At 42.7% G+C, this 25,776-nt stretch overlaps 1 protein-coding gene across 2 annotated transcripts in view; it reads left to right on the top strand.

The window, feature by feature from the left end:
- The first annotated feature begins 7,839 nt into the window (after positions 1-7,839).
- The window catches only part of TBXAS1 (thromboxane A synthase 1), a 238,587-nt gene continuing 220,650 nt past the window's right edge, over positions 7,840-25,776 (top strand). The window contains exons 1-2 of one of the 2 annotated variants that reach the window (XM_032445779.2): positions 7,840-8,053; positions 19,952-20,149. In XM_032445779.2, coding sequence (XP_032301670.2) covers positions 20,052-20,149 — 98 coding nt within the window. In that variant the 5' untranslated portion in view covers positions 7,840-8,053; positions 19,952-20,051. Of the gene's footprint in view, positions 8,054-16,994; positions 17,280-19,951; positions 20,150-25,776 lie in introns of those variants that run through there. The other variant, XM_015867313.3, reaches the window with a different exon arrangement.

The raw sequence follows: 25,776 nt of genomic DNA on the forward strand, positions 1-25,776 counted from the left end.
AGCAGCAGAGCGATGACGCAGGGCTGCCCTCATCTACCTTGCTCTCACAAGGTGCTTGTGCCCATCCTTGCTCTGCTCCTACCTGACTTTCTGTTCTTAAAATCAAGCCATTGATGCTCAGCCTGGAAGAGCACCCTCCATTTTGTTAATGACGCAGAGGGAACAGGTTGCCCGGCACCCGGCACCCAGCACCCAGCCTTCATAAAGTGCTGTGGGCTGCTGGAGCTGGGCTGTGTGACGCCAGTAGGTTTGCAGGGCTGGAGTCAGGTTACGCTGGCTCTGAAGGAGCAGGCAGCAGCTTCCAAGGGAAAATACATGCCCACGTAAATAAAGAGGGAAATAATTATAGGTGACTAATTAACTGAGCAGAAGTAAAAACGGAAAGCAGAAGCAAGACTAAAAGGCAGAAGGAAAAGAGGGGCGCCTGAGCCTTTCTGCAGACACAGGTTTGCATTTTGCCTCTGAAGAAATAGGGAAGAAATGTAAATATATATTTAGGAGGAAAAAAAAATTAACATGAGAAATGTGAAGTGCTTTCGTGAGAAAGCCACTGAAGGGATAGAGCTGTAAAGGCACAGATCCAAATATCAGCATTTGTTCCTTCAACAAAATAAATAGATAAATAAATAGTAATATGTTTATCACAGAGCGAGAGTGAACTTCAGAGAAAGAACTGAAGGCCAGTTCTGGGAACTGTTCACCTTGTTAGTATTGCTGTAGCCATAGCTGACAGTCATCCCAAGTATTTTTTATTCCAATAAGTATTGCATTCCTTTCTTCTCAGTATGACTGTGCTGCAGCCAGGTGTATTTACTGAAATATGCCCACTGCCCTGAGCTGCATTGATCCTGGTCTGCTGTTCAGCAGAAGGGTGAAACACTACTCAGTAGTGAAATGCCTTTTTTTCATCTGCTTCTTCATGCTTATTAAGGAAAAACTGGGAAAAAGATGGGCCTCTGGCCATATGGAACATTTCAAAAGCCCCCAGATGGAAGATGTCCTCAGTTCCTCACTGGAAGGGTCACCCACCCCTTCAAACAGCAGTGCCAGTAGTGGGCAAAAGCATGGCTGCACAGAAGCGGGGCTGGATTGCCTCACACTGTCTGATTTACGCTGCTTCTGGGCTGGGAACACAGTCTTCAGCTTTCTTCTGAAAGGCTCGAGAGGAAACAAGTCTAAATATGCCTTATTCACTCAACATCACTTCACAGGGTACCTTGCATAGTCTGCTCTCTCATGTCTCTGGATGAAAGGAAATTCAGCAGGCAATTTATCATCAAATCAAAGTTACCGCTATCAAAATCATTCTGGATCGAAAAGAAGGGAGTAAATTTGATCTCACTTGTAGAGATGTGTTTTGGGCAATGATAACGAGCCTCAACCAGCTGCCTCATGCTTAGTCACTGGAGGCAGCACCTGCACTGATCTGAGTAGCAGAGCTGCTGAGTGAAGACTGGCTGGGAAAATGCAGAGTTCTATGTGGAGTTGGTGGTTGAGAGGCTGGGATAGAGGGGTGTGATGATCATGGGTCATGTTATGTCCTCAGTCTGGGGCGTGCAAAAGCCCCAGAGATACCATGGCTGGGCATCAGCTGCCTTTCTGCAACTCAGTTGGAGGAGAGAGGGAATGATGCTGTGGGGAGAAGACTCAGGCAACGTGATTTAAAAAATAAAGAAATAAACTATATATATATGGGGCTGGAACTACAGGAATGCAGATTGAAGAGAGACTTAATTAGTTTAAGAAGTAGAACAAGCATGTTTTAGCACTTGGTATTATTGCTGAAGAGGATCTGGTGTCCTTGTGGTCTCACAGGTCCCCACCAGACTCAGGTAGCTGTACTGTTTAACCCCCCTTCTCTTCCTTTTGGTTCTTCATTCCCACACAGCCCATAGGCAATATTGTATGATGTGAATCCCCTCCCCCAAACTTTCTCTCTTTAAATTGGTGTCACTGCAAAGGCATAGATTATTACTGACACTGATCCCAATTTAATCCTCCCAATAATCTGATTTTTCCAAGCCTATTTATATCTTTGAAACGACAGCAGGCTTGAAGTGATACAAATACCTTTATCTAAGTGCTGGTGCCATCCACACCAACCTGGTTCAGCTCGACCCTCCAGAAGATACTGTATTCCCCAGGACTACATGGTTAATCCCTCCCAGTGTGCTGGCAGTGTCAGGTTGGTCCTTGCTCCCACATTTTGTCAATTAATTACTTTCATGCTACAGGCTTGCCCTTCGAATCGCACTGGTAACAAGCTGAGGTCCCCAAATAAGTTTTAAAGCTCGTATAAATGTAGAATTTCTTTTTCCTTTGTGGATTTTTAATAACCTTCTGGTGTCTGGAAGTGATCAAGAAGTAAAGCTTTCATAGCAGTGTAAGAAGTATAAACCGATTCTGGTTTGTTATTTCATCCAGCAACTTGAGAACTTTTTTTATTTTCTCGGGCTTTAAGGCGATCAGGCAGTGTTTTCTCCTATCCCCAATCTCCTTAAGAAGCTTATTAATGTTTTACACTCAAAATAAAGACAAAGCAATCTGAAAACAAAACCATACTTAGGGTTGCATATTCTAAATGTGCTTGCTGGACTATTTCCACTACTTGTAACCAATTCGTTTTAATATTGCTCCTGCTTCTTGCTAGATCTGCAGAACTTCAGTTCACACATAGCCAAGGAGTAGTTCAACCAGCAGTCAGCAGGTTTGGGCTCTTTTTTTTTCTTTTTTCTTTTTTTGTCTCTTTTCACTTTTATAATTCAACACAGTGACTTGTTTATATAACCAAATCCTTTTGTTTCTCCAAAGGGGACTTGCATATTCCACTGAGCCACGACACCCGTGGTAGGTGATTGTCTGTATTTTCCAAAGCAAAGACCTCAGTTTTCAGCACAATTTACATTCCAGTAATAAATATTTAAAAGAATTATAACGGAACTGAAATACAGAATGTCTCACTGAAACACACGCACATACTCACACACTGTCAGTCGGTCTGGGGTCGCTCCCGTGCAGATGGTGCCTCTGTTCAAACCCTTAAATATTTTACTTTTTCCATAAGAAAACTTGGCCACTTTGGAATTTTAATACCCCATAAAAACTATGTAAAATTCTATTCCTCGCAGTCTATCCAGCAGATCAGTCAAACATCTATGTCAAAGATATTTTCTGCAGCAGGACCTTTTTCTGCCCCTAGAAAAGCATAAGACAGAATATAAATTGCCATAAATTGCCTTGATTTCTCACTGTTTGTTTTTGTTTTTTTTTCTCAGATATGAGCTTTTAGGATTTTTGATCATCTGTTTTTTCCTCCAATAGGCAAAAATAAATGACACTAGTATGGCAGATTTGGAAGAAACCAGCGCCACCAACTACTTTTTGGCTTCAAATGTGTAGCCCATTATTAAGCAAATGAGCTACTGATGTACTTTTCCATTTACAAAGCTTGTATTTGCCCCTGTAGGCATAACACCAGGTGATGTCTTAATTAATGATGGTGAAGATCATATGTATGACATAAACAAAAGAACTGCTTTTGAAAAATAAGGAAAAGAAAATATTCCCACTCCCTTGAGGAACAATAATGAACTGGTTTCAAAAAGCGGAATAATGAAAACCAAAAGGGAAAACAGGGAAGTATGTGGCGTAAATATTGAAGTTACCTGCAAATGCCTCTCTTTGCAAATAAGGGCATATTCTTTACAGTATGCTGTATCTTGCACAGCACTTAACATCACTCACAGGATAATCTGTCAGTCTTTATGTTAGCATTGAAGCATGCACACATTAGCGTCACTGTGCCTGCATTATCTGCTAGCTGGCTGTAATGCCCACTGAGTGCTGCCTGCTGAGCACGACTCAGAGCTGTCTTGCTACTCATGCCCCGATTGCCTTACGTCCTGACTACCTTGAGGCAGTGGGCTCTGACACAATCCTCTTCAAAGTGGCAGATGAAAATGCAGCCAAAGGGGCTCTCCTCACCTCTATCCCTTGCGCTATCTACAGCCATCATGGGATGGGAGCGATGCACTGATGTGTGCCAATCAGGGGGTGTGTTATCTCTGGCTTCTGAAGCTTGAAAAGTGTCCAGTGGGTGGGAGCTGCAGAAGGACCAGTGTCTCTTCATGTCACTAAAAAGCAAGTGAAAGAGGACAAAGAAATGGGCATCATGGGGAATCAGTCTCGGCTCTCCAAGGCCCTAAGGCAAGAAGGAAGGAGGACAGAGAGTTAATATTGTCTTTTCCCATTAATTCCTGTGTCCAAGGCTGAGCAGAAAAAGAGTAATTCATCTCCATTTCCACCCCCACCTCTGATTTTTCACCTTGGGAATCTGATCATTTTTAGCTCTGTAGGTTTAATTTGCTGAACTGACACGCACATATCCATCTTTCGCGTTGATCTTGGTTTAAACTCAACAGAACAGAAATATGAGTGGAAAATAACCTAGCTGGCCATTACAGATGGTGGCACTGAACTGGTTTGGGAGAAACAGAAGCTTATCATAGAGATGTGTGGATAGTCTCTATCTACCCAGGGCTCTCCATAAGCAAACTGTAACGGGGGGAGCATGTCTGTGGGTGTGGGCTGGAGCCTCCAGTAAGGGGATGAAAAGAGAAAGCTCAGGAAGGAGCTGCCCCAGGGAAGACACTGGGACGAGCCAGCAGCCCTTGGGCAGTTCTCATCTCCTGTGCCAGGCCTGCTCCATCTACTGGCAGGAACAAGGTGGAGCCTCCATACCTCCTGCTGCCCACCCTGCCCGGCTAGCCCGGGCCTCCTTTTATTTGCCCACAAGGGCTTCAGGCAGGGAACGGCCCTAGGCCCTGCTCTCGGGGCAAGGAACTGTCTTCCCAGCAGCTTCCCTCTGCTTTGGCGTCTAGCAGGCCATCACATCTGCTGACTGAGAAGCTGCTCTCAGGGCTCACTTGTGGTCAGGCAAACCCTGGTGTAAATACCCTCCCCAGAGAAGCATTCTGTTGGAGGTGTGCTCAGATATGTTTAAGAGAGCTTGCTGAGGAAACTCAGGTCTTCCCAAAACCTGGAAACCATGCAGAAGGCCTTTGCCATGTATGCATCTGAGTGGTTTTGCAGGCCTGACTTTCTCATCTCTGTGTGAGGAGACAGGCTGGAGCCCCACAGCTTGTGTGCACAGGCTTTAAGAAAGCTCCCCTGTGCAGGACGGTGATTTTCCTTGTGTCCTGCCTTCTGTCCAGGACACGTTTCCTTGTGTCCTGCCTTCTGCTATTGGGAAATGGCTGCACCTGGACTTTGCTTCTCTTTTCCATAGGGGAAAAGCACTGTGTTCACCCTCCTGTAACCCTTGCAGATGGCATCTCCTCCAGCTCTGTGGTAGAGGTGGCTGGACTCACTCGGCAGCTGTTCACTGGGTGTGGAGAAGAAGGGCATCCCTCCAGTGTCAGAGTGATGTATGCAGAAAGTCGAGTCGAGTGGTGGATTCCCCTGTGCCAGAGGAACAACATGAGGGTCTGGTGCTATGTTATCCATACTTCCTCTTTATCCAGATTTTATCTGTGGATTCTTTCAAATAATAGATGACTGAGATGTTCATTGTGCTGGGAAACAGGAAGATGAAAACATTAGACAGACCTTAGCAATTTCAATGGACTTATTCATAGTGTATTTAGTCATGCAAGTCTTTTCAGAGTCGGGGACTAACAAAGTACCTGTTGGGGTAAGTAATAATCCTGTGTGTTCACAAAAGCAGTTTAAAACAGCTCATTTATAACAAGAGACACTGCCTCAGTCAACTGAATGCTACAGAGTTCGGAACAAAGAAAAAAATAGCCTTAATGCCACAAGATCTCAGGAAGCAATCCATCCCAGCTTTTCTATGTCCCTGCCTTAATACAGGCATTCTTAATGTAAATTACATGCCAATGATTAATAGATTTTGTATCAATTGAACTTGAACTGGAGTCAAAAGAACATACTCTTTCTATTCTTTGTCTTTTCTAAACCTACAGTAAGAAAGATTATTCAGAACTCTTAGAATGAAAAGTGCCAGGTCAAAACTCACATTTTTCTAGCGAGTCCATGAAACCTTACTTTTCAAAGTCACATACTGTAGAATCTTAATCATCCTGGAAGGCTTATCCAGGCTATGGAGTAAGTATGCAATTTGTGTGGTGCCAGGTTTTTCTGGGAGCACAGGACAAGGCACAGAGCCCTGCTCGGAGCTGAACCCCTTCTGGTTCATGTGGGCTCTGTTAGCTTTCAGTGGCTTGGCATGACCAGAAATGCCCTGCATCTGCTTGCCAACCCCACAGAGGATAGGTTGTCTGAGCGGTGCAGGTCTTCTGCAGCTCTGTAGCACTCCCTGGTGCCTCTGTATCATGCCCCAGGAGCTGGAAGTCTTCTTGATTTGGGAAGGTGTCCATAAAGCCACACAGCTTTGGCTCAGCACGGTGTGAGAGCTAAGTCTTCCTGGATGCCAAGTCTGTGCAGCACTACCTCCTCTATGGCCCTTGTGTTATTATTTTCCATTTTCTAGGAAAACAACCCTTTGTCCTCCTCCGCTTTATCTCAGATAATAGAAAGCTGTTTGTATATCCACGAGCTTAATAACTCCTGGTCTTGGAAAAACTTCTCTGCCTGGTCATATATGAACATTTTCCACATTTTTGGTGCATGTGCATTTAATAAAACTTGGGCAAAACTTTAAAGCTTTGACTATAATCTGGACAGATTATAAGTGTTATTTATATTTCCCTTGAATTATCATTAAAACTTGTTATGCATGGGGGCCAATTACTGAGAAATTTAGCTCTGAAATCAGAGTATTCTCCCCTCAGCTCTGTTTTCCACACGGTGTTAGAAAAACTAATATTTTGATCCCAGTTATGAAAATAGGGCCGTGTTTCTAAAGTTTCCTGAGGATCTCAGAGCATTTAGTGTTCCTACTGATCTCCAAGATTCAGGACTTCCTGAGAAACTTTGCTTCTGATCTTCAAAATAAATATCCAGCTTTTGGGGAGTAATCATCATCATAACATAACAGAACGGCTTAGGATGGAGGGGACCTCAGAGATCATGTAGTTCTAAGCCCTCTACCATGGGCAGGTTTGCTGACCACTAAATCAGGCACCAGATCAGGTTGCCCAGGACCCCATCCAACGCAGTCTTGAATGCCTTCAGGGATGGGGCGTCCACAGCTTCTCTGGGCAAAATACCTAAAAAAAGGCTTAACCATGAGTTGAAAGAGAGTATGCAGTTTATGCTCACCTTGCACAAGTCTGTTAGTTCAGGAGAAGGTAACTTGTGAACTGAAATCCCAACCAGTGCAAACAAAGTCAGATAGAGCAAAATGAGTGAGAAATACACATCCAGAATAGGGGAGGGGAGTTGTGCATGCAAAGCTGCTGCACAGCAACTCCCAGTGTGGATAAGCCCGTAATTACTTCTAAAATCTCACCATTACTAAGCCATGCTTGTAATTTCTAGAGGCCCCCAGTTTCTGGAACAACTGGAGTATGAGATTCAATTGCATTCACTTCAGTGGAGGATACAGTTAAGTATGGGCACGTTTTAAGGCTTGAGGCCAGTCATTAACAAATTAGTGCATGGGAACATTTGAGTTTCTCCGATCTGATTTTATGAAGTTATTTGGCAATAGCTGCTTGTCATCCTTTTCTCATCCTTCCCTTCCCCCTAACCCCACTTTCCCTTCCCAGCAACACAACCCCCTCCAGAATCACAAAGAGTATTGCAAGTACCCGAACTTCCCATTTTCCCCATACTGTAGGCAAAAAAAAAACACGTGTTGAGTCTTCCTTTTGTATGTGTGCACACATATATATTTTACAATATGTATTCAGTAGATGTCTGGGTGCCTGTTTCCTTCTACTACGCAGCCTCGCAAAGCCCTTCCATGGCAAGGACTCCAGGGGAGCAGAGCAGCTCCCCAGGCACCTGTGTGTGCCGTGGGAGGCAGGGCGACCGCATTGTGCACCGCTCCCTGCGGGGTGTTGCAGTGCGACTGCCTGCTGGCAGCCCAACCAGGAACCAGTGGGAGAAGCATAGGAGAAATACTCAGGTAAGGATCTCCCGGTGTTTGCTCTGGAGTTGGACGAGGGGGGCTGCAGATCCCCCTGCCCACCATCCTGGCATCGTGGTGCGGGCCGCCTGACGTTGCCCTTTTGCTCCTGTGCAGCCCATCTTGCTTGGGGTTGGCTCACGGCAGCGTTTGCAGTGCGAGCACGTGGCAGCAGTGGCACAGGGATGCCATTCTCCCTGCAGCTGCGGTCAGAAGAACGGCTGCTTGGCTGTGCTGGGAGAAAGTTAGTGGGAATAAATATTCATTCAGTCTTGGAAGGAGGCGGGGAGGAAACCCCACTCTCTGTAGGGACTGGAGATCTTTCTCTAATGAATAAGGGTCTTAAGACGTCCAACTTCTTGCTCAATTTAAGCTTTTACAATTCCTTATTTTTTTGTTTCCCCCTCCTCATTTTAACTCGATTTTCTGGGTCTCAGTAGAAAGAAACAGCCAAACATAAATTTAGTGTAAGCATCTGCAGCAGCCTTTTCCTGCATACACTTCATTGTCCCAGTGTCTCTGCTGCTGCAGCAGAGCTGTAGGCAGCCACAATTTCCAGGCTGTGCCAGTCCCCACGACCAGCACTGGAAACATTGGAAATGCTCTGGCTGCATGCTGCCATCAGGAGAGTGTAAGGAGGAGAAGCAGCTTTGTGTGTTCATGGCTCCCAGTGATCCCTGGACAAGTGGCTGCCCTGGAAGCTCCCCCTGACCCGCTGCTGGTCATTATGCCTGAGAGCAAAATTCTCAGAGAGCTTTGGGGAATCCTTGGCTCAGAGATGCTCTGTCAGCCTCCCAGGGCTGAGTACACGTCACAGACATGGGTGCTGGGCTGAATGACACAGCTGTATTCCTTTCTACAAATAGTTTACTGACAATGCTGAAGACTGCATGTACTGAAGGAACAACGTGGATTTTTTTTTTTTAGCTAAGGCTGCTGGTGCCAGACCCTATTTAAATAAAAGGATGTGGGAGCAAAACCAGGAGTTAGTGTTAGGGAAGGGCTCACAATGTGAGAGGCAGCTCCCAGTTCTGCCAAGAACTGTGTTGCCCTTTTAATGGTAATAAAGCAGCTTTGCCGTTAATCACTGCAGAGGCTGCCAAGTGCAGAACAGGTCCGGACAACAAGGCTGTTCCTTCTTGCTCCGAGGTCAGCATGGAGGTACGGCTGTGGGCCGGGCTTGCACACTGTAGGCACTGATGGTATAAAGTGGCACAGAGCTGACAAGCAGATGTCCTCCATGAAGGAAATGAATGTAAGAATGCTAAAGATAGTGCTCCTGAGTGCATACCCACCAGGAGGGGGTGTGCATCTCAGATGGGGATGCTGAACTGACAGCGGCAGGGTTGGTAGGAAGCTCCAGACTCATGCTGCTGTGATAGGGAGGGCACATGGGCTGCTCCTCACAGGCTTCTGGTGCATCCTACGTTCTCAGTGATCACAGTGTCAGATATTTCTAATGCATGTATAATAGAAAATAACCTTCTGGGAAAGTGGCATTGAATGTGAAAGTACCTCCTGTGCATTCAAGTACCTTTTTCCCATGCATGAGCAGCACTAGTAAAAAAAAAACCAAAAAAACCCCCAAAAAACCAAACAGGGGCTGTATTTGCTGACAGCTTGTCTGTGTTTGGGGTATTTCCTTGCATGCTGATATTGCTCCACCTGCTGCATCTAACATGGCCATGGATTTCCCTGTTGCACCTGATGTCAGCGTACCTCCCTAGAAGTGGTTTTGTTTCATGGACAAAACCATGACAGCATCAGAAGTCCAACAGCATGAGGTGGTTAATGGTACCATATTGACCCACTGCTGCGGTTGCTATTAATATCGGAAGAAATTCCCAAATGTCACAGCCCCAGCAATAGCGCTGTTACCTGCCCATCTTTCTCTTGCCAAGCAGATCAGTGTCTTTTTACATTATCAAGTTCAGTAATTGCTAGATTTGCAATAGCTGGTGAGTTGATTTGCCATGTCATTTGAACAGTATCCAAGCTGACAATCCTTTTCAACATAGGGAGGCTGAAGGGAAAATAGGAGAAAGGTACCTTTTCCTTCTCACTGGCTGCCAAAATGTCACCCCCCTTTTTAAGAACTGTGCATTCAGAAATCAGCCTTAGTGCACAGGCTACTATATTTCTGTTGCTGTTTTCATGTCATTATTGCAGCTGTAGTAACTCTGTTAAAGACAAGACAAAAGGTTGCTCTTTTCACTTAGAGCCTTTTCCATCATCCACTTTTGCAACAAAGGTTACCCTGAGCAATGTGTACATCTGTCTGTTCTAACTGTAGCAATACATATTATTCATACCTTGTCAATGTATATGCTAGAAAACAGAAGCTGAATTTATAGCTATATTTCCTCTCTGCCAGGGCTTTTAGAGTGAGTGTTTCAGTGTTTCCATTATAAACCCCTGTTTTCTGGGGTTTATAGCAGTCTTGAAGAGCATAGCAGTCTTGAACCATAATAGAAAACATGTAATGTTGCATTTACAATACAGCTGTAACTGCACATTAAAGAGTGTAATCTTCTCAGTGTACCCACAATGCTCCAATAAGGTTAATTCGAGTTACGTATACTAAGAGAAGAACAATATTTTACCCTTGGAGTTGGAGTTCTCCACTCAGAGACAAAGACAGTGTCTCTGCCTGCACCAGGCATCATTCCTGGTGGCAACCCATGTGAAAGCCCCATGTGCATGTGCAAGGCCTCTGGAGTATCTGACTCTGTGGGTTTGCTGAACTGCTTTGCAGAGCTGGCCAGTGGAAAACAAGAGCAGGTCCTGCCTGGCTGCCTTCAGTGATGGCATAGCTATGTCCAGATGTGGAGTCCTTAGTACAGGAGAGATGTGGATCTGTTGGAGCGTGTCCAGAGTAAGGCCACAAAAGTAGTTCAAGAGTTGGAACACCTCTCTATATGGACAGGCTGAGAGAGCTCAGGCTGTTCAGCTCGGAGAAGAGAAGGCTCCAGGGAAACCTGAGAGTGGTCTTTCAGTATCTAAAGGGGGGCTGTTTGAAGCAAGGGATCTGACTTTCACAGGGTCTGTTGTGATAGGACAAGGGGAAGTGGCTTCAAACTAAAATAGTAGAGATTTAGATTGAACATAAGTTTCTTACAATAAAGGTGGTGAAGCACTGGAACAGGTTGCATGGAGAGGTGATGGATGTCTTGTCCTTGCTGTCATCCAAACAAGATTGGGTGGGATGGGTTTCTGAGCACCCTGATCTAGCTGTGAGTGTCCCTGTTCGTTGCAGGGGAGCTGGACTAGATGGTCCTTAAGATTCTCTTCCAACTCAAACTATTCTGTGATACTATGTAACTGGGGCAAAGATGAGCAGTAGATTGTATACCTCACCAAATGCATGGGAAGGTCTTGGTCCTGGCTATCTCCACCGTTTCTGCCCTTGGCTTCCAGTCTTGCATAAATCTAGGTCCCTCCTGAAACCCAAGGCATTTCTTCATTTCCAGACAGCTTACTCCATCTGGCATCTCGTATTCATGTGTCACTTTGCTTACTAGGGTGAGGGAAATAAATTAGAGTTCATCACAACATCCCTTCACCCCCCGGGTGTCTCAATTAGTCCAGCAATACTGGGTGGTTGCTGTTGTAGCCTCAGCTACCACAAGCAGAGCCAGAGCTTTTGAGGCAACACCTGATAAACTGGGGGGGATCTCTGTGGGATTTCTACTTTAGGAAAGAGTGTGTATCTCTATAGTGTTCACATACAGAAATCCTAGCATACCTGGGACAGGGCCATAGTTTTTGGTGTGTGCCTAACAGATCTGCCACTCTGAGCTAGCACCTAGCTTTAATTTTGGCTAGTACCTACTGTGCCATTTGGGTTGCTTTGTGAATGTAACTGTGAGAGCAGGTTAAGGTGGCAGTGCTGGCGAGTGGTGGTGTTCTGGGTTAGAAAGAGCACTTCAGAGCTGAAGTTGACTGTGAGTAGTTGCCAGGGTTGCTGGCCGTGCTCAAGCTGGAGCAGATTTATCATTGCAGTCCCTTGCTTGAGCTTGTTGTACTTAATTGGCTGAAGGTAAGGAAAGCAACAGCATGTTCAGAGTAGAAAGAAACTTCTAATAAGTGTTTTAAAAAAAACAACACCCAAGACCCTTGGAGCTTGAAGACTTTGTTAGGTTCTGTGGTGAGTACAAAGCACTCCTCTCAGATTGTCACAGGGCCATGGTTTTCCAAGTTGAACTCTAGCTTTGATCAGCAGCCAGTAACAAGACAAAGTATGATGGCTTGAAGTTGTTTTCCATAGATTTTTTTATTTTTTTTTTCCAGTGAAACTGAGAAGGTTACCTATTTCCTTTCTTCATTAACCCAGCCGCAGTTTAGAGTTGGGCTCATCTGCCAGTTGGCATCAGAAGATAGGAAAGAGGTAGGAGGCCGCACTCACTGTGAGTGTTAGGCTTGGATCTCGTCTATCTATCAGTCTAAGAGAGCAAGTTAACATGAGCATTGGCAGGGCTGGAATTGGGTTGATCCTAAGTTCTTGCTGTTTCAGCTCACATGCCACCATACTTAGTCTTCCACTTAACCTCGCTTCCTGTGGCTAACAGGTCAGCTTATTGGGTTCGTGCCCTTTTGGAAGTACTGCTAACCTCAAGCATTCAGAAATCACAAATTCACTCTCAGATTCATGCGACTGCAGGAAAACTGTGCATTTTACTTATTTATTTATTTATTTATTTTAAATCAAGCAAATAAAATAGCTTAATTAGGATTTTGGCCCTGATCCTTCTGAGTTTCATAGCTTGGGAACATCGTTTTTCTTGCTGTGAGGCCTTGACCCTCTTTGCCTTTAGTGAAGCCTGTATTTGTCACAATTGTACAAATGAAGAAGTAGCACTTTAGAAAAAATAAAAAAGTAATAATCAAGTACGCCAAGATTAGCAGTAAGAGCTCAGATGTGGAAATGTTGCTTTGGTTGTTGTGTAAGTTTGTTATTCACTTTTTCTGTTTTTGCCCCCTCACCAATTATGCATGCCTGTGTATGTTGCAACCTATCTGCTGAGAAGGAGTGGGAGGGAGCTGAAGGGAATTCTGATTTGCAAATCAGTGCATGAGGGGCCTGCAGAAAGGACTGCGGGGAAAAAAAAGTGATGAATGGGAAGCTACAAAAGGCTGAACTAGAGCAAAACCATAGGTGTGTTTCATACACCCTTCCGTAGCATGTAAGAGGCTACAGTTTGCATGTTAGTTATTTGTGTTCTGTCGTGTGGGTAAGAAAGCCTTTGGGAATACCGGGCATGATCTGACAAGGATTTTTCATCATGTGATGCGTGAATTTAGATAGAGAATATCCCCTGGATGGGGCATGTGTTCAGATAAGGCTTTCAATGTACTTTATGTTGCCTCTGTGGCCCACAGTGTAGAGACGCTTAGGTCTTCTAGCTATGACTCTCTGTGTTTCAGTGCACCCTATACTTTGTGTTCTTACAGCCATCTGAAAGTGTCCGACATGATTGTTCACCCCGCAATTGTTGGTATTTTGAAATATTTACATTGGGGAGCATGGTAAATATCTCCGAAGGCAAGAGAGTCAACAGGGCACCAGCGTCCCCTGCCTGTCTCAAACAGGAGCTTGAGCAGAATCACCAAACCCTGCATTCAGCTTCCCCTGTCCCATGATGGGTTGTGTTGTGGCTTAAAAGTGAGGCTCTATGGATGCTGGTAGAGAACTGCTGAAGAGCTGAGGTCGCTCTTAGCAATTACTTTGAACTGCCACGTTGAGTCTATTTGCAGTTGTATCTCCTTTCAACATGAGGATATCAACTAGTAGCTTCTGTGCTTCTTGAAGTTTGAAAATCATTATGATGGCAATAGTACTGGTCTGACTTGCTTGATTTTGACCCTTCTACTTGCCGGTTTACCTTCCCTTCTATACTGAGGCTAGATGGTGGTAATGCTTGAATTGTAGTGCCCATCCTGTTCTTTATGTTTGTATTGTCTACTTCATCATGCATTCTTTTTCTTTTTGCTTTCTTATTAATCATGGAGTGTTAATTGCATCCAGGCACTCTAATGTTTAACAGTTAGAGGTAAGACACACAGGCAGATCTGATACTGTCTGTAGTTCCTATCTGGGACCTGATTCTACCATTCCTAGTCAGCTTGAAGGCTATCGTAATCCATGGGAACATTCTCTGTTCAAACATGGGAGTTCAGTTTGTCCTATCCACTCACAGCAACTCTAGGAGAGTGCACTCAGCCCTACCTCTTCTTGGCTGCTGTTCTTTACATTGTTCCTCTTGTTTGTGTCTCTTTAATCTATTTTTTTTCCATTCAGATGACCCAGAGGACTCAGTGGTCAGGGTTTGTCCAGCTGGAAGTTCAGGAGCCATTGCTCAGGGCAGTACAATGTTGAGGCTTCTTGTTTCTGAAGCTGCTGCCTCTTTTTAAGGAGGCTGTGTGTAGTTTTTCTCTACAGAAATCTCTCTGTATCCTATTGAAAGGATTCCATAATAAAATCATTGAACTGCAAAGTAGAGGAGAGGTAAGGTGGGAAATGTAGTAGCTGCAGAACACGTTGAGTTCTCAACATTTTTCTGTTAATGGGAGAAAACCTGCATTCTGCATCTTTCCATTTGCAAAGCTCAGAAAAAGACTGATCTTTGTATGTGCTGGTGTTGATTCCATGGGCTAGTAAGTGAAAGAGAAGTTGATAAGAGCAATTTAGTTAATTAAATTATAGAACATGCTGCTTCTGTAAAGTTTTTTGCAGCTCTTTTGATCTGTGGCTGAGCACTCAGATTCAGCTCGGAAAATTCAAACGTTGAGTTTGCCATCTAAAGTAGATTTTCAGTCAGAGAAGGTTAAATGTTTTTTCTCGTAATCTAAAATTTGAACTTCATACAAATAATTATAACATACTGTTTCTTATCGCGATATTGTTACAAAGGCAAACATTAACACTGCTTTGTGCTGCTGCAAGGCTTGTCTAGGCAGGGTTCTTTGGCTTTTGCTATCAAGGTAGAACTATTGATTCGTGAACATAAATCCTTACTTATCTCCAGTCAACTTTATAGCACAATGAAATTATAGGGTTGCTTGAATCAATCAATGTTTCTAAAGCAAGCTATAGAAATATAAACAAGTTACTGATTATTTAATAATGCCCGTTTGCTTAGAAATGCCTGGCCTTGGGCAGCAGATGTTGCATTAATTTCTGCTTTCTCTGGAATTTCACTGGGGCTGCAAGACCTTAATGTCACTATCAGCAAAGGTAACTTTATTTTAGAAACTCATTCTGAGCTCTCACAGCAAGAGGAAGAAACTGATGTTCCTTTTGACCACAAAATCTGTGCTATTTCTAAGTGGAGTTCTTTGAAATAAGTAGGATATCTCACAGCTTGTTGCTTTAGAGGGGACTTAGTACAGTGGCACTACATTTAGTTAGTATAATGAGGTATTTTAGCCCCTGTGATATTGACTGAGCTTGAAGTACCAAAACTTTTAGTCATCTAAGATTAATTCTGTAGGTGAAGTGCAAGTTTGCATAGTATTTCAGCCTTCCTGGAATTTTAGGGTAGGTACCCCTCATCTGAGAAGCAGTTATGTAAATATAGCCAGGTTCTGACTTAGGGAAACAAATTAAGTAGGAAGTGTTGTGAAAGCAGCTTCCTCAATGTGGTTTCATGGTTGCAGTGTATGCTTTTTGGAGATCCAGTTCACTGGAGTGATTTTATTCAAGGTGGTTCAAGAATATTCCACGAGTCCACAGTGTCCTTTCAGTGCTCCTTGTCTGTTTGGAATGCAGAGCAGGATCTTTTGATCTGGACTCTGATGCCTCAGTGGTCTGTCTTTGGAGTAGTTTGCTATAGCTTATTGTGCAGGGGGTTAAGACCACCTGGTTAATCTGCTTGACCAATCTCCTTATACAGGGATAGTAATAATGGAGTCATAGCAGCTGTAAATCCCTCTGCTTTAAGACATTAATATTCCCAGGATTTTGGTTATTAAAGTTGTTTTAAATATGTATATTAAATGGAAAAAAAAAACACCAAAAAAACCCAACCCCCCAAAAAAACAACTCTGAGAACAGTGCCTTTGATCTTTTTGATTTGACCTACCTTGAAGATGTTAATAACTCATTTTTGCTCTGGAAAGGTTTTTCGTTTAAGATAAATTAATGTTCTATACATACACAGTTTTGTACATGGCTTTGTTAAAGCTTACATGTAAACTAGTCTCCGATTAATCTCATGTTTTTAAGCTGTTCTGTGGTATTTCATTTGCAGTAATTTGTGGCTAAGCTGTCTGTATAACACAATTTCCTTGATCTAAAGACTGTGCTACAAATTTCTATAGAGAGGAACTGCTTTAAAATTAAAACTTAACACCTGTCTAGACTTCCTTCATCTATGGTGAAGTTGATATGGCTTGGCCTTAATTAGATTATTATAGACCTTAAAATGTATGAGGTAGCATAGCATGAGGGAAGTTGAATTTGGTCATTAGCAAGAGTTCTTGGTTAGTCAGGCAGGTTAGTCATTAGCCTCCAAAATACATGAGAGCACATTTTCCATTCAGTGTGCTTTGAAGACTGGTCAAAATCCTTAATGTGATTTAGGTCTACTGAGAATGTCTTTAACCCTGCTTTTTTAATAAGCTCTGTATTTCCTGTCTGAGAGATACTTGTTTATGTCTGGCACTGCTGAGGCTCACTGCCGCACCTGTATTAATTTTGAAGTTGAAACACATTGTTTTGGAGGAGCATTAACAAAAAAATGATATTCTTGGAATTAGAGCAGACAGGAATTTAATGAATGAACATTTCCTGGAAAACCTGGATAGCCTTTTTTTCTCTTTTAGTTGAGGAACATTTCAACTGCTTATACTCTGAATGTAGTAATGCACTTCCCTTTTTAATATTTCCTGCTGCCAACATGCATATATATGCTAAAGTTCAGTCCTGTTTCTGTCTCATAGGTCTGCATTTTGCTGGGACCTCTAGGTCTGCAGCAGCGTCAGTGCTGAGGGAGGAGGAGTGAGATGGGTATTCTGAGTGTAAGTTTGTGTTTGAGATCGTGGTGGAGATCGGTGGATTTTCATTGCCTGAGGAGAGAAGAGCTCGGATGGCACCTCATCAAGGAACCGTGAACTTTGGTAGATGTTGTTTTGGGAGAACCCCTGTGGAGGCAAATGCAGTTAGTGCTGAGATGAAAAGGAAAAGGCCTCTCTGCTTCAACTTGACTCTGTCTTCCTTCATCAAATGGTTAGTGAGGACTTTGTATCTGTCTCCATAGTTTTTAAATATCCTTATATCAGCCTGAGCAACATATACCCACACAAACAGCGAGAGGTTGGTGATAAATATATCTGCTGTTAATTTGTTAATAAGAATGTTTTTTCTCATGTAAATGGCCTGTTAGTAAAGCAAGGATGCTGAAAGCAGGACTGGTGAATATTTTGTTTTTTGTTGCTGTCTGCATCCCTCCTTATTCCTTTCCCCTGCCCCTCAAAGTGTGATGGATTTCTCTGACTCTTCATGGAGCCAAAGTACTAGACTCTGGGACAGCACTTAGGTGTGTTCTAGGTGAGTTTTGGAAATATTGCTTCCTGCTGCCCTTCCCAATGGCTGGAGGTGCCAAGTTAAAATCCTCTAGTAAGAAACAGGTGCTGAGGATTAAAAACCAAAGCAAAAATAAAACTCCAATATCAACAGCAGAAAATTATGGTTGTTGTTGTTGGGAGCTTGATTATGTGTTCTCTTCCAAATTGGATGCTGATGTGAGAGCCTATTTTCTATTATAATGTGTGTGTTTAAGAACTGTTCATCCCAACTACCTCCCAGTGTGACTGGGAAAAGGCTTCAGTGCACTTCTTAAAAAATAAGCAAGATCTGTACTCTGTGTTTGCTGAACTTAATAGAACTTCTGACACTGTCTTGAATAGGAAGGTATCAATCCTCCACATGCAGATAAATCATAGAATCATAGAACCATAATGGTTAGAAAAGACTTTTAAGATCGTCTAGCCCAACCTTCCACTTCCCACCAGTACTGCCCACTTCACCATGTTCCTTTGTGCCTTTTGACCTTTAACTAAAAAGCCAAGAAAATTAATGCACAGTGAAACAGGAATATTATTTTTTTACCTTCTACATTTGTGATAGAGTTTCTTTGTTTTTGGAAAGAATGTAATGAGTATTGATATTTGATTTTTGTTTTGTTTTAATTATTTTCTTCAAGTGGGATTGGCTTCTGCCCACTGACTAATTCCTTGCATCACCGGTCTTGCATTTTGTAGCAATTGTTCTTAGGGAACTTGGCAGCTGCAAGCTAGCAGAGCTGTTATTGACCCTGAATAGCAATAGCAATGTTAATACAATAAGAAAGGTTTTCTGTGATCTACCTTGCTATCCTGTGGAGCCAATGAGCTGGTTAACACCTTTTACTTATTCTGCAAGGATCTGAGGCTGGAAGGGAATTAATGCAGTTGTGCAGCGCAGAGAACCAAAATAGCAGTGATTCAGTTAGAGTAGAGCCAAATCTTCTTAAAATTAAACTCCATTGTGTTAGAGACTTTACTTTTTTGATACCTATATTATTAACTTCTCTGATAAGAGCAGGAAATGTAATACAGTGATATTGGAGGAGCCTCGCACGTTAAATCTAAGCTATTATCTTGGGGTTGTATGAGAAGAAACCACTCTTCATCCGGTGTGTTATGGGAATCAGACGTTGCAGACTGCCTCTTTCTCACTGAGTTTTTGGGTTAGTTTTAGTTCCCTTAACTTTCAGTACATTATGGGAAGGCTGCTGTACATTTATGTGTATTTATAGTTTCGTAAGTTGCAAATGATACCGCATAGTTTCTGGGAATTTTATCATGGGCAAGTGTTTACCTGCAAATTGCAGCTGCTCATGTTGTAATCTGCAATATTTTTTGATACTGGTCTTTAGCAACTTTGTGTGTAACAGGTCTCCTCGCATAGACATGCTTCAGGGCTTACTTTCTGGTTGACCTTTCTCATTATACCAGATCAGATTTTTGAAATAGGATTGAGGTTTGCAGAGAGGAAACTGAGGAAGAGAGCTGAGGAATTCACGTGCTGGGGCAACCCATTTCCTGAACTGCAGTCAGACTGTGTTTGGGTTCTGTGACAACTTGACTGTGCCATGGTGCAGAAACACATAGGAGCACATGCTTATATTAATATTAATCCCAGTACCAGAGATTCTCTGGCTACATACTAATGCTGTGGTGAATGGTACCTCTAGAGGAGGCACTGTATGGAGCCAGGAAAATATGCTGTGGTACCTGTGGACCTGAGATGATCTGACCAAACAGTGCTACCTATGCAATGGCTGGTGCGAGTGACTCTAACTTACCATGGTGCTACAGTTGTATTTTTCTGCTCATTAGTTTCTATATATGTCTTCTTGTAGTCACATTAGAAGAGTTTTCCCCTAATTCCTCCTTTTAGCTGGGGTAATTTCAGCTCTACTGTGTTTAAAGTGTAACCAGTTTGGAGATAAGTGCCAATGAAGTTTTCTGTTGCAGAAATGCTCTGGTTTTATTACTACACAGAACACCACTGTTTGCATGCTAAGACACGGACGATGGGTGGTCAAGTATTCTTCCTCCATGATCTGCACCAGGGTCAGGCTTTCCTTCCCCTCCTTCTTTTTCCCACATTTTCCCCAGTCTCCCACACTTGTTGTCTAGAAACCCATTTGACCGCACTGATGTCTTAAGCAGTTGATATGTAAATATTTACTGACATGACAGTCAGCAAAAGGGGAGGGGGAATTGCTACATCCTACTATTTGGTAAACCTAAAAGTTCTCTCTCTGAGTGTGCAGTTGATAAGAACAGGAAAGGTTTGCAGTTCATACTTGACTTGATGTATTTTTGCCCTCTTGGTTCCTGTTTTTGTTGCAGATGTCATTCAATTAGCAGTGGGAGTTTTATCAGCTCTTGAGGAGACTTTCCCTTGTGTGCAAACTTGTACCACTGAAGGCTGACACTGTGGTGGAGGAAAATGGAGCTCGCAGATCTCCTGGTGTTTGCCTCCGCAGAAGTGAACAGTACAACAGTCACCCTGGCTTTACTGGTGATACTCATGGTTCTTCTGTACTGGTAAGTGGTAATGGCAATAGGGGCCTGCTGAAGTTCTCCCAGCATCTACAGAGACTTCCTATTTTTATGGTGAAACCGACTGGAAGATAGCCGGCTGGAAGGGGTGCAAAGGGCATGCTGGTTTGGATGTAGAGGTTGAAATACATGCTTATGAAACTCATGTTGCTTTTTAGAGAGTTCTGTTCTTGCAGTACTTTCTTTTGAGTGCTTATCCAACAAATGCTCACTGAAATTGTCATAAAACTTGTGGACTTAACTGCTGTTGGTTTCTTACTAATTTCTGTAGGCTGCAGGAGCACTGATGCTGGTCACAGAGAAACTGAATTCTTGCCACGGGGTCTTGCTGGACTCTTTTTTTGTACAGTGCTACACACTTGACCTTTGCCAAGTTTCTTGGTTTAACTGTTGCTTGAATTTCTTTTCTTGTTCTTTCCGCGCTGAGTAATGGACAGCCACCAGAATAACAGCAACTCTAATGTTAAGTGCAGTAGACACAACAATGAGCTGTGCTGAGATGAAGGGCAAAAATGTACCTACCACAAGCCTGTTCAGATAATCTGTTTTGGAAATTAAATTAGCTGATCTGGGAATGCTTTTCTGACTCTCTTCACCAGAGTCCCTCAAACCCTGCTTTTTAGTCAGTAATGCCTTTTCTCATTTCTGTGTGGGTTCAAGAAATAATTTCATGAACAGTAAGAGAAGAACTTCAGAAGAAAATCCAAAACTAATCCAGAAAAGAATAGTGATGACATCATGAGTTCACCACAATTCTAAGAGTGTAAAGGGCGGATCACTTCTGCACATGTTTCTTGATTCTTTAATCCTGTCAAGCTTTGTTCTGATTCCATATCAAGGGAGAGTCTGGAGAGACTAAGAAGAGCCAAATCAATTCCCTCTTTGATGTGCATTGCCATATCAGATAGGTGAGCAAGCCAGTTTTATAAGATCTGCTCAAATCATCACAAAGGTCCAGGTCCCATTGCCTGTTAATTTTCCTTGGAAAAAGAATGGCAACACTAGATCTTCTGGTAAATTCATGCTGTTTGGCTGCTGACCCATGAGTCTTCATAAGCTCAAAGTAGCTGAAGAGAGGCCAGAGGAAAAGCCATGGTTCAGAAATGCAGCACAAGGTCTAGTGAGCTCTGGCAGCCTGTGAGATGACTAGAAGAGCGTGGTACTTCCATGCTGTAACTGTCAAGATGTGCTGAGGGCTGTGAAGGCACAGAAGTGCTCTGTACAAACTTACTGTGTTCTGATGCATGCTTCTCCAGAGCCTTGCTTTGTGGTTCATTTTAGGAAAGGTTCTTATGAGAAAGGCCCTTTTGTAGAAAGGAAGGCATGGAAACTCTGTGCTGAACTCTGTCTCAACATAAATGCAATAGATTGCCCTGGTAGAGGTGATGGATGCCCTGTCCTTGCAAACATCCATGCAAGGACAGGCTGGAGGGGACTCTGCAGAACCTGATCTAACTGTGGGTGTCCCTGCTCACTGCAAGGGAGTTGGACCAGATGGCCTTTAAGGGTCCTTTCCAGCTCAGTGATTCTATGATTCTATAAATAAACTTGGATCTAAAGGCAGACTAAAGGCAAGCTTGTACCAGGCACCTAGCCGCAAACAGTCAACTGTCATGTAAGCTGCAAAAACGGCCAGTGTAGGGGTGAGGTGGGAAATTGCCTTACTGTAGAGATACACCATTCCTTGTTTCTCTTTTCCTGGCTGAAGATGAACTCTATGAAGGCGCTGTATAAAGAAAACTGGAGTTTTATGAGGTGTTTTATGCCCTAACCTGTCACTGATCCTATTGATCTACAGATGCAAGTTGATTTTAAGGTAGTTTATTAAATACAGCTGCCTTTAGGTCACTCTTTCAAGGAGGAGTTGGTGTTGATTCTTAAACTTGCAGTTAAGTAGGGTAATGTACATGGGCTGTTGGTAAGCTTTCTTAGTTGACTAAGCTATGTGGATCCATTTATTTCAGTAAAATGCAGTGAGTGAACACATAAGTTTAAAACATGGAGCACATCTACATGAATGGTTCTTGTTTTTCAGACCTGTCAATCTATTCAGGTAACAGTTTACTTTTTATTATTTATTTATTTATTCATTTTCATATCAAATCTCCATTTAAGTGAACGAGTACAAAACAATTCATGCTCACAGCCTTCTTTCTTCACAGTTGAAACTTTGGATTCAAGGTATTACTTAAGGAGTACACAAAAGATTGTGAGTAAAATGCAGGTCCCTAATTCTAGAGAATGGTTTTTTATATTACAGCCATGTTGCATGCAGAGTTGTGTGGTTCTTCTAGGAGTTAGAAAGCATCAGTTTAACCTGTGATGGGAGTATCAATAAAGTAATAATTACTAAAGTTCCTTTGATGTTTCCATTGTGAGCCTTACTCTCATATTTTAATAACTTCTGAATACCTCTTTTTTTTTGGGGGGGGGGGGGGGGGGAAAGCTTCTTAATTCTGCCAGCATTATAACCTCTTCATGGCAGTCATAAGAGAAGAAAAGCATGAATATTTGCTGTTGTAAATTTTGGGATGCTGGTAGCTTCTGTTTGATCAGGGTTGTAGAATGTCGACTGTTCTGTGAATACAAAAAACTAGACAGTTTGTCCACTTTTCTTTTGCTTTAAAAGGCTTACAGGCGAAACAGAAGGCAGTTGTAGGTAAAGAGATGATAAACCTAATGTACGCTAGAATTGTAACATCGTGATGCCAACTGCTGTGTTACTGAGCTATTTCCTTAGCAAGAATTTTGTGAATGGCATTACTTGGAGGTTTAAATGACGCCCTTGAGTTGCTGCCCATCAGCTAAGCCTCTGTAGCTGTTAGTGTGTGCATTGTAAGGCCAGCTGTGATTTATCACAGTTCAGCTGACAGGTGATATCTTGCTAAATTGTGATAAGACCAATTTCTTCACCTTTCTGGATAAGGTGAGGTATTATGAAGTGGGGAGAGAATTGGGGTTGGTTGTGGCAAAAATAAACTTCTGGAGAAGATACAGGTCTGAAGAGGAAATTTGGATGACTTGGTCTTTGTTTAGGCTGCCTCTTATAGTACAATCAAGAACACCATTCATTCTGTGTTAAACACCGTCTAATAGCACACCTGATTTCTCTTACGTTTTCAATAATGTAATATGAGGATGTGTCATGTCAGCCTTAATTCAGAGGCTATATCTGTATTTATCCTCCACATGGCCTTAAAAAAGCCTCTGTAGCAGATTTAAAATATCTGTAGCAGATTTAAAATCTCCTGTAGCAGATTTAAGTCATCCCATCTAACACTGAGAGTGCAGGGAGGCTTTTGGGTACACAGTCTCTTCAGATTTGGAATGGGGCGAACAAACCTGAAGCTGCTTTTTTTTTTTTTTTTTTTCCTGTCTTCTATTAATACAATCTGCTCAGGGCTACTTCTGGGGTGGAGGTTAGTTGTCTGTTCCTTCCCCATCTTCACTGCTTGCTATCGGTAGGTCCAAGTCTCTTCCCGTAGACCTCATACCATGGATTCTTCAATGGCTGTTGCTACCTCCTTATTATTGTGATGGACAGTGAAAATACTGCATTAGGGACAATAAAACAAACAACAAAAAAAACAATATATGTCAAGTACATAAAGCCTGGTAATATCAGAGATACAACACTGTGCAGTCCTTAAAAAAAATCAAAAGTCTCATGTCTGTGTCACTTCCACCCTCTGTGATTTCTCCTAGCCAAGCTGATTATCAGAGCAGTTTCTTCTAAGAGCGCTCTCTTTCTCAGTTCCAGGGGCTGCTGTCTCTGTTTGCTTAATCTCTGTGAAACTCAGGGTTCTTTTCCAGGCATGAAATAAAAACAAACACTTAAGGGAGGAATGAGGTTAACATTTACAAATCCCACTGATATTCTCGACTGAAAAGTGTATCTTTACAACATATTGTTCATTTTCATTTCAAACATCTGCTGAGCAGGTTATCCCGTGCTTGGCTGTAGCTGCAAACATCGCTTTGTCTCTTTTTGCTGCCTGGGAAGATATTTGATAAAATGAAAGCGGGAGTTTATTTTGCTTTAAAGTTTAATGTACCATAAACTCAGCATTATGAAGAAGCTGTCACAGCATTCAAATACCTGTGTTCAAACCAGATGATCAACCCCTTGTCTAAACAAACCTGGTTTGTTTGGTTTTTTTATCAAAAGCGTGGAGGTTGGATGGGAGGTGTTTGTTTGTGTTTGTGAGATCCGTGTTTAATTGTACGCTTTCAAGCATAGCAGAATATATACTGGTAATGTCCTTGTCTGTTTCTGAAAAGCTAAATTGTTCATAAAGATGTCATTTTTACTTTAATTCAGTGTTATGATCACTTATGTTAGAGAAATATGTAGCCAGAGTAAGAGATTTGGGTTTCCCTGGATCGAGGCACTGTCCATGCATTGCATAACAAGTCAGTCCTGACACAAAGTATTTGCTATCTCTGATGAACACAAATGAAAATGAAGTCCAGTATTTTTAATTATTTATTTTTAATTCTTGTCCTTATGCTCAGATGTTTGCATGCATTTAGATGTGGGGGTTGCTTATATATGGGGGACAGTGTGTTAGAGTTCATTAGCAGATAAGATGTCTATGGTAGACCTCTTTATAAGTTAACTTCAGGATAGTGGTATTTTGATAGTTATCTTTTTTTCTTTAAACAAGATGCCACCTAGAACAAGATGTTGCACAATTTCTTCTTGAACATTTCAGTATTTGAAAAGAAGCTTGATCGCTGGAGCTTTATGCTTATGAACTGAGTGCAGGTACAGGGTGAGCAGGTTATTGTCTCTAACACATGCAGATAAAGCTTCTGGGAATATCCCATATCAGATCCTTGCTGAAAGAAGCACCAATTGTGGGCATGTATGCCTAAGCTATTTTAGCTCTCACTACAACCATCAAAGGCACAATGCTGAAAGGTCCTCTGTATCTAGAAAACCAAGGCTGAGTATGGAGCCCCAGCATCCATCCCTAATGATGTATTGCTCTGCTCTTCTGTCAGGTTTATTGAGCTGAGGGGATCAGAGAGAGCATCCCAATCCTCAGAAGTTTAAGCAAGCTTTTCACCTGCTGGCAGGGAGCAAGTCTGCGCAGACGGGGAGTGCTCCAGGGCTGGTGCTCCTGGCTGCAGCTGGGCTCAGGCTGCACTTTCACTGAGCTCTGCCTGCTGAACTCTTTTTCATCTTGCACATCCCTCCCACAGTGGTGGCTGACTTCAGATTTAGGCTATAAGGCTCTGGTTCCTTCTCTTTCAGCTAAATCGAGCATCTCTAGGTGAGCCTGAGAAGGAGCAGGGTCTTTCCGTGTTACAACCTGGTAGTTCCTCAGTTTATTCTTGTATCAGGATCACAGGAGCAGAAAGCAGGGAAGTTGTTTAGTTGTTTCTTTTCTTTTTTTAGTGTTCTGTTAATCTCAGCTATTTTTTCCTAAAATGGCCATTATGTCAGTGGAAGTCATTCTGCTCCCCTTTATTCAAATGGCCCATTATGGAAGCTAGAAGGATCTGACTCAACAGGAAACATGAACAAACTGCCGTTGATGACAGAAAAAGCTTACGGATTCCAAATGGTCTTTGTCATGCAGCTTTACATCAAGCAAATCTGGAAT

Source organism: Coturnix japonica, chromosome 1, assembly GCF_054131305.1.
Source record: "Coturnix japonica strain WE chromosome 1, WE-NBRP24, whole genome shotgun sequence".
Classification (NCBI taxonomy): Eukaryota; Metazoa; Chordata; class Aves; order Galliformes; family Phasianidae; genus Coturnix; species Coturnix japonica.